The 15,926-nt window shown below is 45.3% G+C and overlaps 1 protein-coding gene across 5 annotated transcripts in view; it reads right to left on the bottom strand.

Annotated features, from left to right (window-relative positions):
* Positions 1 to 15,926, bottom strand: part of RASA3 (RAS p21 protein activator 3) — a 164,581-nt gene that overhangs the window by 113,355 nt on the left and 35,300 nt on the right. Inside the window, exon 1 of one of the 5 annotated variants that reach the window (XM_040554504.1) lies at positions 9,540 to 9,765. The exons of 3 other annotated variants lie outside the window; for them this stretch is intronic. In XM_040554504.1, coding sequence (XP_040410438.1) covers positions 9,540 to 9,594 — 55 coding nt within the window. In that variant the 5' untranslated portion in view covers positions 9,595 to 9,765. Of the gene's footprint in view, positions 1 to 8,825; positions 9,149 to 9,539; positions 9,766 to 15,926 lie in introns of those variants that run through there. One more of the 5 variants, XM_040554650.1, reaches the window with a different exon arrangement.

Genomic DNA, 15,926 nt, shown 5'->3' with positions numbered 1-15,926 from the left:
TTCAAGAGAATGAAATACCAACTTTCTGTTACCTGAAGGACCACATTACCTACTCCCGTTACCAGACGCAGGGCAACAGCATACCAAAAATTCGTTGGTGTTACCACAAAACTCTAATCTAGCAATAACATTTCCACCTAGACTGTTACAGAGATTAGTTACATTCAGTCCTGAAGTTGACTTAAAACAGTCGTTCAGTTAATTTTTTATTTTTTACTTTCAAACCCACATCTTTCTGGAACGCTGTCACAAAAGCAGGTGTCAAAGCAAACTGATTATCAGCCTGCTAGAGCTTCATTTGCACTGAACTTACTTTGCTCTATCCCAACATCCCAAATTCCCCCAGGCACTTTTTATTCCCTGTCAAAAGCTCCTGCCTCACGGCTCAAAGACAGACAGCAAGGAGTATGGGTCTGAATAAAAATCAGTTGTTTCTTGGCTTTCCTTCCCCCTCCTCTCAAGCAATTTTAGGGAAAGGGAAAGGGAAAGGGAAAGGGAAAGGGAAAGGGAAAGGGAAAGGGAAAGGGAAAGGGAAAGGGAAAGGGAAAGGGAAAGGGAAAGGGAAAGGGAAAGGGAAAGGGAAAGGGAAAGGGAAAGGGAAAGGGAAAGGGAAAGGGAAAGGGAAAGGGAAAGGGAAAGGGAAAGGGAAAGGGAAAGGGAAAGGGAAAGGGAGGTCCAAACTTCACCACCGTGTTTATGGAGGCAAAACCCAACTCCTCCTGATCTCTGGAAGCAGGCAAGAGTAGAGTCAAGGTCTCAGTGCAGCAGGGAAACATGGCCTGAAGGAGGTCTCTATGACCAGGCTGGGTCTAGGCTACTGAGAATCTGCCCAGACCACGAGAAGGACCTTAATGCTGGTCAGTGCAGGGCATAAATCTTACAGGAGCACTACTCCTCTATGACTTGAACAGGGCAGGTGCAAGCTTTCTGCCTCCCTAAAACAGAGCACAACACAGCCTGTTAGAAACGATAATCACCTACAGAGCAAAATAACTTCAGTTTTACCCCGTTCACAGCCACACTGAGCAGTACTGTCACTTTTATACACTTTTATACAGCTGCAGAAGACCTGAGAACCTTAAAAAAGGAGATGTGCCACCTTACACCGCACCCACACGCTCTGCTGAAAGATGTATTTCAGCCAACTGCTGGATTCACAGTTCTTCCACTACTTTTGCAAACCTTGGGGAAGACAAGCAGCAATTCCTGGGGTTTACTTAGAAGAACATGGAATAAATATAATGTGAAACTACACGTATTTACAAGGCTTTTAATGTAATCAATGATATACTTTCTGTTAGTGACATTTAAAAAAAAAAATCAGAAGATAAAAAAGAAACTGGCGTTGGCAAATCTGAAAATCCAATCTCTAGAGACCTGACAGGTCTCACAGTGGTACAGTGGTACTTGTTTCTATCTGCTAAATTGCATAAAAGAGGCAGCTCAAAATTAAAGTTCTCCGTGAGGGCAACTGCTGCCATTTCAGAGATCCTCTACCACTCAAAAATGGAAGGGAAAACAGCCGGTGCGTGTATAAAGAGGAGGAGCAAGGCTCGCAATGCAAGCTGCATCCAGCAGCAGGTGTCTCACGAAGAAGGCTTTGAACAGGCATCCTACCACAACAGATCCGACGTGGGTGCAGCTAGCAGGCAGCAGCTCGTCTCTACCTCGGAGATGTCACAGCTGGCAGGTGGCAGCAACCACTGGATGACAGAGGGCTTCCTCTTGCTCTGGAGAACTTGGCCAGCCGCTCCGATAGCTTCAGGATGTGAGCATTCGTAAAAACGCATTTTTTGTCAGATGCTTTGTTGGTTAGAAAAAAAAACAACAAGCGGTCTTGCCAAAAATAAGCGCAATTCTGTTAGACGGCCGCGTTCCCTCTCGCTCGGCCGCTGCTAGGCGAATTGCAACAATGCAATTCACGCCAGTGAGTCTTTAATTTAAACACTGCCGGGCTGGGGAACGGCTTGTTTTTGTTTCAGGCACACATGGCTCTCACATTTTGTCACGCTCCCCGAGCTCGATTTTCCGAGGCTGTGTCCCTGTGCTCGGCAGCAGCCACCAGCTCCTCCAGCCAGACTCTGCAAGCAACTGTAAAATGTCACACCCCGTGTCTCCTGCAAAATAGATCTCGTTTTGTATCACAAGCCGGTGATTGTTCCGGGGGTGAAGAGAGAGCGGCGAAGAAAGGGAGCTTTTATACCATCTAGCAGATTTTTCTGCTCTTCCTACCACCCTCCTTCCTACAATTCTCCGAGCTGAACGACTGCCAGAAAAACCAGTGAAACTATTTGTCGTCCAAACACTGAAACTGCCCGTCTTAGGAGTTTCAGGACACGGTTCAATTATGCTGTTAAGACACAAGGAACTTACAGCCACCTTCAGGAACTTGGGAAATGCTTTAAAACACACAGCTCGGGAGAAGATCCTAAGAGCCATAGCTTTCAGAGAGCTGCAGCGTAGTCCTGAATGAGACAGGAAATGAGGAACAAAGAAAGGAATTTCATAGATTCCAGATGTACTCCAACACCAGCTGGGAAATACAAGCAACAGTCAGCTAAGGCCTTGTAAAAGGCTCCCGCTAACTGTTTTCTTCTGGAGTTCTCGAACAAAAGTAAGTAGCTGTAAACAATTTGTAAACAGAAATATTTTTAGAAGAAATTGGAAACGGTAGGAAAAACAAACTTCGTCGCCTCTCTCTTATTTTTAAGGAGTTTAAAACCCCAGTGTCAGAGCATCTGGCTTGTTGGAGCTGCTTTTTTAAACACAAGAACTCCGCAGAGGCAGCCGTAACAGAAGCACGACTGTAAACTGAGTGCTTCAAGTTCTCAGTCGTTCAACACTCGGACTGTTAGAGCCCTGTGAAACTTAAACGCAAGGCAAATCAGTTAGCAGTCACTCAAACTTCATTCCTCCAGTTCCAAATTAGAAAATAAAGAGTGGTAAGACCCTGGGAAACGAAAATCCTTCACGAGTTCAAACGCTTCTGCTCTTTATGTAACCCAAGGTCTCCGAAGCCTGAAGTTCCTTTTTTGAAACACCAGCTCGGGCCTTGCAAGGCAGATTTCTTTTAAATGGATTTTGAAATGCCTTTGAGTAACAAGTACGATGACAAACGTGCATTTCCTCCTAAAGTCATTGTGAAAAAAAAAAAAAAAAAAAAAGAAAGTTCAAGGTCACATCTTACGGGACGTAGACCTACATTATTAGCAGAGTCCCCCTCCTCCCGTTATTGCAAAAATACTTGGTCTTCCCAACTGAACTTCAAGGATTTTTAGAAATATGTTGCACGTGGCTAAAATGAGAAGTTTCATCTAATGTTTGTCCACTAACACTGGCACACACTGAACATTGCAATGGGCGCTACCTGCTGAAACCCACCAGCCGTTCACACAGACACGAACCTTCCTCCCCTTTGGCACTGCCGCAATTCCCCATCACATCCTATGAATCCTTTTTGGATACTGGTGATGCAGCCACACGGTTACACACCCCAGCAAGTAGGGAACAGCAAGGCACAGTCGCTGGGCTACTGAAGGGATCTGCATTTTGTCCCAGTGCTCCTCAGGGGAGAGGGAACAACCAGCAAATGCTGAGTCTCTAGCCAGAACGAAAAAGGTTAAAGAAGATATCTGAGGTCCAGAAGGTAAATCTGAAGAGCGGCACTCCCGACCAAACTCAGAAAGAGAGCAAGTCACACCAGCCTATAAGGTCTTCTATATTTTCGTTCTTTCCTTGGAAGACCTCAAAAATACAGATATGCTACACCTTTTTTCCCTTTCAGACAGAAAAAGGGAGAAAAATAAAAGGAAAACCCAAAGCCCTCACACTTTCCACTAAATCTGTAAAGTATTTAACACTTGGCAATGATCCATGAGAAATTCGAGAAATGAAAATGGGGGGGGAAAAAAATCCAGCTCTTCGTAATTTTAAAGATTCACATTTTGTTTTGCAAAACTTTCACCCAGAAAAGTTCTTCTATAGGAGGAAAACAACATCTGAAGTTTCAGGGAAGTTGCTTTCCCTTGGTAGAGGTTAGGAAGGGGGAGGAAGGAAGCTGGATTTGTTTTGGTTTTATTCCGAAACAAAGCTTTTAGTGGGATCCTAAATACGGTCACCAGTCCACTAGGCTGAAGAAGCCAAAGACACTTTGTAAATTTTAGTAAATGTTGTTAAAATGAGAAGCTAAGATAGCCATCCAGAACGTGCAACCAGCTTTTAGGTTTAATAAAACATAACCTGTTACTACCTCCACCACCTCTCAACCTTCTCCTTGATTCTACCCCAAGACAGATAAACCCCCGGTACTAGAAGGTTCAAAAACCCAACCTTAAGACATAAAGCAGTCTTAGTGCATGTTTTAATTAAAATTAATATATGCCTTGGCTGATTTGGCTGACTTGCTCCCCAGATGCGTTACCAGTCCACCGGCACACAAACATTCATTTTTCCTCGACATACATGGCTAAACACTTGCTGGGTTGAAATGATTACGAGTAACCTAACCGTGTGATTTTTACATCTTTTTACATCTTTTCCCATATTCAGCAAAGGCTACAGTCCTCTGTCTTTATTCCAGGCCTCTTCCTCTCACGCACAGGAAAGTGTAAGATTTATTCTCCAAACAGTTTGCAGAGGATTTACCCACAAGTGAATTGTCACAAAATTAAAGGTATTAAGTACCCTTTAACAACCCTAAGTGGATTTTGCCTCATCCTTCCGCTCCTCCCCAAGAGAGGAATTGCTACGTGAGCTACTCAGAGATTTAATTCGGCTCTCACTGAAGTGTAAGTGCTGCCTTCAACAGAACTTCAAACAGAATTCAAACAGAATTTGTACTTCTACAATGGACATCCGTAGGTCCCTCATCGGTCACGGATGGAGAAAGGACAGAGGGAATACCTGAAGGTCCATTCGCAGTCCACTGTGCCCATCTGCTTTAAGAATTTCAACCTGATGTACAAAACCAATGGTATTTTAGAAGTTTTTTGTTTTAAGATTGTATTTTCTAGTCTTGCTGTAGGCTGAAAACCCCTTTCAGTGTTTGCATGGAAAGCCTTCCTTCACCAGGAGCCACAAACCAACCTGGGTGAAGGTGTCCAGGAGCTGAGCCTGGGGCACCCACCCGTGCCAAGACAGCCCCAGGGCCGTGCACAGGACCCAGGGAGGTCAGCATCAGGACGAACAGAGACCCACAAACACAGGACCCAGTGATTTAGCAAATTTAAGGAATAGAGAATGCATTTTCAGCCATTTTTTTTTAAGAGAATGGAGAGTGTTTCAACGAAGTTAAAAGTTTTCAAGAGCGTTTGCTGGGAAACCGTAAAGCTAAGGCATCCAGCACTTACATAACGTCCTGATGTAAGAGCATTTGGTACTCTGACCAGCAGATAATCACCTCCATGAGAAGGCAAGAAAACACTATTAGCTCTCGTGGCAGAGATTAGAGAACGCTTTTTTTTTTTCTAATGTATTAATTCCAAAAGAGGGGGGAAAAAAAATTGCTTCCTGGTATCAGAGGCTCTGAGCATATGTTTAATGGTTTCACTCATGAGTATTTATCTCCACACACTCTAAAAGCCAAGTCACTGTCTTTAGGCTGGAAATGAGGAGCCATTTCTTCTCAGAAAGAGCAGTCAGGCACTGGGACGGGTTGCCCAGGGAGGTGGTGGAGTCACCGTCCCTGGGGGTGTTCAAGGAGAGGTTGGACGTGGCGCTTAGGGACATGGTTCAGTGGGTGACATTGGTGGTAGAGGGAGGGTTGGACCAGGTGATCTTGGAGGGCTCTTCCAACCCTAATGATTCTGTGATTCCATATATAAACTTTCTTTTAAGTAAAAAATGATTAATTCATGGATAATGTCATGTCAGGCTGGCAACCCCAAATTCAAGCATCTTCCATTTCTTCAAAAACCAAGTTCACTGAAGTATTTTCCACTGCTACCTTGGTTTCTTTCTCTGACTTGGAGAAACTCTGCTTTGGTCTCCACACTCGCTCCAAGAACGGCTGTTCCTGACACATGAAGAGTGATGGCAGCACTCCCTTCTCGAGGGACAGCACTGGTCCCAGGTCTTTTCCCCTCAGCACACCCAACACAACAGCTACCAACCCCTGCTGAGTTGAAATATTAAAGCAGTGGTGAAAAATCTGCATAATCTATTCTGCACCCTCTAGAGTCTGTCAGGCTCGAGCCTTAAATAGACTTTAGCATTACAATTAATAATAGTGCAATTTGCCACTTTATTTTACCTACACAGCATCAGTTTAAACTGTACTTGTTAACTTCTTAAGGTGCAGAAACAATCTTGAGAAGTCGCGAATATATTCAGGGTGAGATGCAAATAACTTTTCTTCCTTTCTTTACTTGCTGGTCCACTAACTTTGAAACACTAAAAGATCACTGACATCTTAATAAGAAAGATCTTTCAATTCCTAAATAATTGTTTACTACGATATTTGTCTATATATAGAAAGACGTAAGTGGGAAAACTCACTTATTCTAAAAATATCTGTGCAACAACCTTATGCCCCATTTAAGTGGGGATAAATCCTTTTACAGCATTATGCGGTGAGCACGTTTAGTTGCACTTACTTACTTCCATGAGTAACCACTGAAGACAAGGCACTAAATCCCAACAGACAACATTAAGAAGGACATCTTCTCAAGGCAAAATGGATTTCCCTGATCAGCCTTAGAATTATCAGACTGAGGGAGGCCTGAAGTTTTTCAGAGACAAGATAGCCCCTCCTTACCCTCACAGAAATGCAGAGAGGCAATCCTCCCAAACATTTATTCTGTACCAAGCTTAATGGTGGAAGGGCAGTAACTACTTTCTCTCTTGGCAATCAATCTGCTTAAGGACTAGTACACTAGCACTTAAGCAAATACTCATTGCCTGATTTCACCTAAGACTCTCGGCTTCCCACAGAAAAGCTTAATTCCTTTCACAACGTCTTAAACCACACAGCTCTCTATGAATTAGCAAAGAAGGCACAGCAAAACTAAGAGCCAAAGAGGCAGCACAGTCTACAGACAAACAATCCTCATCTAGTCACCAGGACCGGCACAACGTAAATGAGATTTTTGGTTTTATCCTTTGAAAAGGGATAAGTTGCGAATGCAGCACCAGCCTATACATGGTAGTAGGCACCGTTTATCACAAAAAATTTACAGCTTCATGTCTCTGATCACACGTAGCACTACGGAGAGACTAGGCTGCCAGAAGCCCCACATTTTAGACTGTGACCTCAACACCTGCAACCACCAAGGTCCATTCGTGGCTCTTTCCAAGGAGCTTTACAAGCTGGTGAGCATCTTAAACTGCTGTGAGCACTTGTGCTGTATCAGGGGGACCACTGTGCCCTCCGAGATGAACCAAACGATGAGCAAACGGGTCCCATTCAGTAGACGGGGGGCTCCATCAGCCTTGTCAAGAGCAGCTTCCTCCTGTCCCATAGATTCTTGTAAAGCTATGGGAGAGTTAAACCTATATGACAAGCCTAGCCACAGCTAGAAACAGTTTTAGGGCAGAGCCTCCTACCCCTAGAGACAAGAATTCAAGATTTCTGAGGACACAGAAAGCCCATTACTTTACTGCAAGAATTCACAAGTGAGCAGTTTCTTCAGATGTCCAAGTACAAATCAATGCACGAAAAGCCAGAAAGTTCCCCGCTAGCCTTCCGAAGCAGAAACGCTGAACGTGAGCCTTAATTTTTTCAACTGAAAGCTTACTAGCTGATGCCATTTAAGGAGAAAAAAGGAGCAATTAAGTACAGTATGTTTACTAAATACTATTAACAGCACAACCCCAGTCATGTTGTCAAGCAGAAGCACTCTCTTTGTAGTTTTTCCAGCCAATCATCAGGCGTAGAGTCCTATGTTGTTTCCTTGCAGGTTTTGAAACACTGACTCATGGAAATATCAGCACTGCACACTTCCTCAAAGTGGCAATCTTATAGGAAGTGTTTGTTTAGTCTTACATGACACATTGTTTTGTTTACGCATAAGGAATTCCGGCAAAAATAATTTTCAATTAAGGAGAAAAAGACAAGAGGACAACGGTTTCAGCGAAGGGAAGCCAAAATAAATCAATTTCGAATAGACATCTGAAGAGCGCGGTCCTTAGCGCAGGCATTACTTTTTGCTTTTCACAGTATGTCACTTCCTCGCAACAGACGTGAGCAGAAGTAGCCAGGCACCGAGTTCTTTCAATTCAACAAACCACAGAAGAAACCAGAAATTGGACAAGAGGCGGCGCAGGAACAAACCCTCCTAACGCTGCCGCGGCAGAGTTCGTACTGCTGCTCCGCGACCTCAGTGTCTCAACGGGGCATTTGTTTGGAAACAGCCCACCGGTGGCAGTGGGAAACAGACGAGGGAAAGGCGGGCTCCTAAGCAGCTCAGGGTTCACGTTTTCAGCAGATGAAACAGATGGCTCGAGCCAAATCCAAGCAAGGCTAAAACCAGCACTATTCAGAACGGGGAAGCATTGGGAAAATCTGGGATATTATTCCCCATCTACCTAAAAATGCAGCCCATCAGTCCTAGAAGAGCAAGTAACACCGGTGGCATAAAACACCTGCATTTACCTGCAGCTTCTTGGAAGCGCAGGATCCAGCCACTGCAATAATATGATACCAGGGCATCCAAGCGCTTCTGGGCTACCAACCTTGCGGACAGCCTGGATCCTCCGGGCTGCCTCAGCCTCCCCGTAAAGAACGGGGTGCCGCCGCGGGTGCTCCACCCCGATCTCGCGGCGCGTTGGCACTGATCCTTCAGGGCATCAGTCCTGCACTGCTTCGGGCTGACACCGAGCGTACTTACGTGCTGCAGCCCCCATTCACGAGCCGCAGCAGAGAGGCTGCACGCAGGCAAGGAAAGGATCTATCTGAAAGCCGGAGATCAGTCAGAACCCGGCCGCAAAACGCTCTTCGGAAGGACAGAAGTGACTGGTGAGCCCGACCGCTCGGAGGGCACGCCAAACCCAAGCGGACCGAGGAGGAAAACACCACAGAAGGCACCCAGCTGCGGGACACCGCGCGACTTCGGGGCACCCGCCCCCTCAGCCCGGCCGGGGGTGCCGAGGAGCCCCCCGGCAGGCGGCAGGCAGCGGCGGGGCGCCGTGCCCGCACCGCTTACCGCCCCCTGCCGCAGCCCAGCGGCACGGCCGGCCGCAGCCGGCATCCCGCCACCGCAGCCTCGCCTCGCCGCCCCCGAGGAGCCGGGAGAGGGGCTTCTCCTCCTCGCACCCCCCGCTAAAACCCGTCCTTAGCCCCGTCCTTGCTACCCCGCACCCGCGTTAACTCTCGGCAGCGCCTCCACGAGCTCAGCCCCGAGCCGCTGCCCGCTGCTCGCCCCCCCGATCCCCCCTCCCGCCCACAAACCCCATTAGCCAATTTTTTCCCGAAAAAAATTCCCACCCCGAACTCCCCCCCCGCCCCCCCGCCCGCCGCCGCCGCCTTTGGGACGCGCCCGTGCTGCCTGCCCCGAAACCGTGCCCCGCAGCGAGGCACCGCACTGCCCCCGCGGGCACCTCACCGATTTTAATCCTGACGCTCTGGAAGACCCGCAGCCCCTCTTCCTCCACCGCCATGGTGCCGCCGCAGCGCTCTTCCTCCTCCTCCTCCTCCTCCTCCTCCTGCTCCTGCTCCTGCTCCCCGGGGGGCAGCGGCGGGCAGCGCGGGGCCGGCAGCGGAGCCGAGCGGAGCCCAACCGAGCCGAGCGCAGCGCGGCGCGGCGCCCGCCGCCAGCGCCCGCCCCCCGCCCCGCCGCCGCCGCCTCATTGGCCAGCGGGCGGCCGGCGGCGCCGCTCATTGGGCCGCTGCCTGCCGCTCAGCCCGCCGCCGCCACCAGGGGGCCGCGGGCTCCCCCTCAGCCCTGTGCCCCCTCAGCCCTGAGTCCCCTCAGCCCTGTCCCCCTCAGCCCTGTCCACCTCAGCCCTGAGTCTCCTCAGCCCTGAGTCTCCTCAGCCCTGTCCCCCTCAGCCACGTCCACCTCATCCACGTCCACCTCAGCCCTCTCCCCCTCACCGGCCCCCTCACCTTGCCCTCCAGCTCAGCGGAGAAGCACAGCCAAAGGCTGCTTCTCCAGCCCGCAGGGAAGAAAAAAGTGGAAATAAAAGCCAAGCACAAGCAAACAAACCCACCACTAAGTGCCTTCCCGCCCTAGCTGTGAATTTCAGGAGAGAAAGGCAAGCAGGCTAAGGACAACTTCACATATATTAAGAATATACACCTTGTATATTAAGAATATATACATATATACTAAGTGGAAGCAAACTGTCAAAGCACAGCAAGAAATCAGAAGGCAGATCCCAAGTAAATCCCACAAGGTATACAGTCTGTGGGGGAGATCCCAAGTAAATTCTTAGGCAGTCTGTAGGGGAGAAGTTGTCCAGGCGAGCTAGAAGAGCAAATGACAACTCAAGAAGGAGCTACAGCGGCCGTGGAGGTCAGCTTATAGGAAAGCCTGAGGCGTGTGGGTTTTGCAGCTCACAGCTAGCAAGGGGAGCCATGAGTTATCTCCAGGAGCTGCCTGCCTTACTGTGCGCTTGCTGGCTGCATAGCCAAGCAATGTCGATCATTTGGCAAAAATATTTTTATAGCACGAGGCTCTGAAGGGATGTAATAAAGCACAGGCTTTCCACTTGCCAACATCCCTGCCATAATTCCCTCCTCCCAGCTGCAATATGCCCAATGTCTGCTGTACCCTCCTTTACATTATCCCAGTCGGACCTACCACATATATCATCTTCCCCCTAATGCTTCCAGCTCACTGCAATGCCTGAGCTCCTCTGCCTGCTGGTCCTTTGTATCCCCCTGTGATACCCTCATCTCTCTCTAGCATTTTCCCGTTTTAATCCCAATTCCACCTGTCACGATCCTTCTACCTCCCCTATTTTTGTCTCACCTTCCAGCCTGAACAGGAGCTGCAAGTACACTGATAAAATAGCTCACATTTTAACAAGGACACTCACTGGCCATCCTGTTCTTGCCTCTTAGATGCTGGATGCAGCAAGCAAACAGTTTTAGAAAATGCATGTTCTACAGGCCTGCTTTAACACTCAGTACATGCTCACAAATAAAAGGGGATACACAGCAGTTGCTGATTTTGCTCCTTCACCACACATGCACACATCTTGAACATGTTTGCACAAAACAAATGTGGGCCCAGAGTCACCTCACTGAAGAAGAACAAACAACTCTTATGCACAATGCTGTACACAGGCAGAAATAAACATTTTGGCTATAAGCAAGTGGATTTGCTTTCCCTATTGTCAGGATCTCTATAACCTGACTCCAATCAAGCTCACAAATGGAGCTCACAGACCTCTTAAAAAAAAAAAAAAAGAAAAAAAAAGTTATCTTTGTACCTGTGATAATTCAGTAATCAAAAAAAAAAACCCTTCTTCTACATGCTGATACTGGGAACTGATAAGTCTTCCCGAACAAGATCGGGGAGAAACCTGTTTCCTTGCTCTAAATATTATAGACATCCCAGATAAAATATTTTACTTCTCTTTGATTGCTGTGCTTGCCTTTGGTACATAAAGACTTCAATTGACCTCATTTTCCAGTCAAAGCTTTTTTCATCTGCAGAAAGTTGACCCCAAAATAGTCATTACAAAAAATCAATTCTGTTCCCAGCATTTGCTGCTGTAAGAGTTACTCTCAGCAGATGGACTATCCTTCCCAATTTGCAGTTGTGCTCTTCTCAGATAGCCATGGCACTCCTATCTCCTTTATGTCCAGCAAAGAAATGATCTATCTACCTATAACCCATTTATTCTATCTTCACAAAACCAGACAATACATAAACTTCCCACCCCTTCTTGTGCACCCAAATTTGCAGTCAGAACTCGTAAATTTTGACCCAGGACAAATTCACACTGTTGCCTAGAGTAATGGTTGCCCCCTTCACACCCCGACCTTAGGTGTTGCTTGCAACTCTCTTTGCTAGCAGTGGTGCTTATGAGGGTGTGTGGTGTACCACAGTCATTGGTAAAAAAGAGAAACAAAACCTGTCACGACTCCCATTTGTTTATTATGAAAAGCAAGAGGCCCTTCAGCTATGACACTTTGAAATGCCTTGCTCATGATCATAAGCAGCCTGAAAGGAAAGCATCCCAATCCAAAGGTGCATCTGGGTCACAGGGGCACGTTGGGCAGCTTTAGGGCTGTGTGCTTACCCGAGGCTACGCTTCCAGGCTCACTTAAGGGGTAGTGCAAAGGCTGTTTTTCAGGATGGCCTTGCTTTACCAAGAGCGTGGATATGTCCAGGGAGGCTGTGGCAAAATTAAACAAGAGACAGCTTTTTCTCTAAAACAGTCAAGTGCCACCAACTTCTGCACTTTAGCATAAAAGAAACTATCAAAATGCCTACAGAAAAACCCAACCTGGTAATTAAAAAAAAAATAGAGAGAGAAAGTATATAAAAAAAAAAGGCTGGCACCTTCTTACACTCTTCACTACGGAATAATTCAGCTTCTCCACACGAGAACCTACAAATTGTTGCAACTTACAGCTCACTGCGCTGTCCAGCTCCTCTTCTGGTTTCCTACCAGCCCTTTTTTTTCCTGAAGCTCTTTGACAGTGCTTCTGTGTATCAGGGTGTTAGTTTATTTTCTGTTCTCCCTGTTTTCTTGACAGAAGGCTAAAAAGCTTTTTGCTTCCGCTGTAACAAACATCTGCCTCCAAACCTACACGCGGTGTAGTCCAACAACATAAATGAAATCAATGTTTCAAAACTGCATGAATATGTATTTTTAAAGACACTAAATGCATGAAAGAAGCAGCCAAGGAATGTGCATTCCTTTGTCAATATCTCCATTGTTGAAATAAAACCTCAACACCAGCATATCACATGTGTATCTGCGTATTACAGATAACATGTGCGTGCAACATGAGGTTTGCAGCTGCTAGCAGTCTGATCAAAAAATCCAGGCAAAGCGAAATGCTGCTTTTTAAGATGTGGATGAGTCTGTTAATGACTATATCTCTTCCAACTTTTCTTCATCCAAGCCATGTGGGTTTATATTATCAGCTCTTCAGAGGATTCTTGGGTCTAAATTAGACTACAAAGAAGGTCATTTTCTGTGACTCATTTGTGCCAGGCAAGGAAATCATTTCCTCTCTTGATCTTCATGATAGCTTTCTCTCGGGAGGAAACAGAATATAAGAAGCTTGCTAATCTCCTTTTGCATTACGCAAGAAACTAACAAAATATGAACCTATTATCCCTCTGGGTACCACGAAGTTGCTACCTATATTTATGTGGTATTACGGCTTCTTAACATTTCTGTAGGTTCTTCTTATTATGAACGCTCGAAAGCAAAAGGCTCATACCAGATCAGCCCATAGCACCTGCATTACCAAACTTTCATTCAAAACAAGACAAAACCAAAAAAAGGAATGGGGCATTAAAACAAACAAAAACCCAAAACCACATCAGGGATGTTTTCATTTAAAGGAAAAGATAAAGTGCTCTGGAGATAGAGAGAAAATAAAGCGCACAATTAATAGAGAGGCTAATGGAAACCTCATGAATCTACTCTCAATTATGCCCCTGAGTTGCTAAACAATTTTAGGGAAATTTATGTGCAGTTCATTTTCCCATAAATGAAGTGGCAACAGTGGCAACTCCCTTGTTTATGTGAAGTGTTTTATGCTGTACATCTGCATTATGCTATAGAACTACAAATCATTTTAATCTGGGGAAAAAAAAAAAAAAGAAAGTCTCAAAGGCTAACACATTGTCAACACGACGAGCACTTTTAGCTGGGGAAACCATGGCCCTTTTGAGCAGCACAGCCCACAGGGCTCCATTTTGTCAGGTGCTTCCCAATAGATGGCCAGCCTGCCACCTAGCTTTCAGTAACCTATAGATTAACCATTTCTTCATCTAAGGTTGTTTTTGCATATTTACCTTAGCAGCTCGTGAGAGAGCTTTTCTTGTGAGTGTATGCGATCACTTTTTGAATTTATTTACAGTTTTTGCCTTCCCAGAACAAGCTCCCCAATTTAACTGTGAACTGTACGAAAAGATGCTTCTTCTCTGTGTCTTTACGTGTTTGTTGGCCAATAACCAAGTCATTTATATTCGCCTGCTCCAGTCATGAACTTGTAGGCCATTTCTATACTTACTTTTCATTCCCAAACACATCTTCTCTGACCTGAAAGCCTCGTTATTTTTCCTTTACAGAAGACTCTGATCATCTTCTATCTTTGTCACTACAGTTATCATTATTTAAGGTGCAGAGAACAAGAAACATAAGTAGCATTCAGATAGGGGGATGCCACCAGTGGATGGAATGGCATGATGATTCTTCATTTCTTTGGTCTTTTTGCCTTTTCTAGTAATTCCTAACATCCTACTGACCGCATCAGTGACACTGAACATCATACTGACTTTTTTCCAAAGAACATGCTTTTGTTGCCATACTATTATAGTGAAGTCCTACATCTCCAGAACGCTATCAGAAAAGAAAAACAAAGATAAACAAACAAACAGAAAATAGCAGGGGGGTAAACAATAAATAAATGGCAGTGGCAAAGAAGTTGTCTTTTACAGCGGATATTCACTGTTTATGGTTATAAACTTGATTATGTTAAGCGGTGACAATATCAAATCAGAGTAATCTGATAATAATGCATCTAAACTGATTTTTTAGTCTTTTTGTCAAGATCTCTTAATAATAATATACTACCAAGATATTGGTCTTGAGAGAAGTGTGGATATATGGAACATAGGGGTATATAATATTTGACCTACAGCTGCCTGGCTCCAGAAGAAAAGTAAAAAAAAATAAATAATAATAATAAAAAATCTGCTCCAGAAGTCCTAGAACCGACTGGTCCGGAAAGTGCTGCAGTCCTTCCCCCAGGCTTCAGGCACAGAGAAGTGTGGAAGAAATATAATGAACCCATGAAAGTAGGAAATTAAGAATCAGCCTGTGATTATGGGTGTTTCTACAGATTAGGAGTTTGCATCTGACTTAACGATGGAGGAATGAAGAAAGAGGAAAGAAATAGCCTGTATGATCAGTCTGGCAAAGAGAAATGCTTTGGCCATTACGCTAAATGAAAGAAGGAAAGGAAGAGGATGATGACAGGGTTTTAATTAGCAAGGGAGTCAGCAACACTGACACGAGAAAACACGGATTTCACAAACGTACGGAAGTGACAAAGTTTAATTGAAGGAGAAAGATGGGAAATGGGGAAACTACCGGCTGTTACCGAGCTCTGTGCGTGCCATACACACATATGGGACATATATGGGCATATATGGGATAAAAATAGACCTGTGCATCAGAAGCAGAAAAATTGGGCTTTGCACTGCAGTTACTACATGTAAAGAAAGCAAAGATCTCCACGATGGTCCCTGAAAATGGGTGCTGAAGGAAAAGCAGGTCTACCTGTTCTTCCTACTACTTGCCTTTACAAAAAGTCTCACATTTTTGCTGGTTGTTGCTGGAACACTGGGCCAGGAAGAGGCCAGAAAGGGGAAAGAAAATGGCTTTAGTTACAGGAAAAAGGGACCAGTGAGAACTGTTTGTTACAATAGCTGAGACAATACAACTCATTTTCATGATGTATGGTTTTTAATCACTTTTAAAAAAAAAAAAAAAGAACACTTTGCTCTTCTAATTCTTGTTCATCACTTCTAAAAATCTGTCAGCCCGGTGTCCTTCTAAAAAATATAACCTTGTAAAAATCCAAGTCATTGCAGCCGGCCAGCACAGAACGTTCAGGATCCTGATGAGGTTTACCAACACGAAATACCTCCGAGTTCAACTGGTAGAGGCATTGTGTTCTGGCTCCTATCTGCTTTATTTGAGCCCATAAACTTTGCTTTCCTATTAAGGAACAAATCCCTTTCTTTTTCTATAAAAGATGATAATGTAATAAAATTGCATTAAAACCTTAC

The sequence above is a fragment of the Cygnus olor genome, chromosome 1, assembly GCF_009769625.2.
Source record: "Cygnus olor isolate bCygOlo1 chromosome 1, bCygOlo1.pri.v2, whole genome shotgun sequence".
In the NCBI taxonomy this organism is placed as follows: Eukaryota; Metazoa; Chordata; class Aves; order Anseriformes; family Anatidae; genus Cygnus; species Cygnus olor.
The sequence above is the reverse complement of the archived record's forward strand: the minus strand, read 5'-3'. Positions and strand labels throughout refer to the sequence as shown.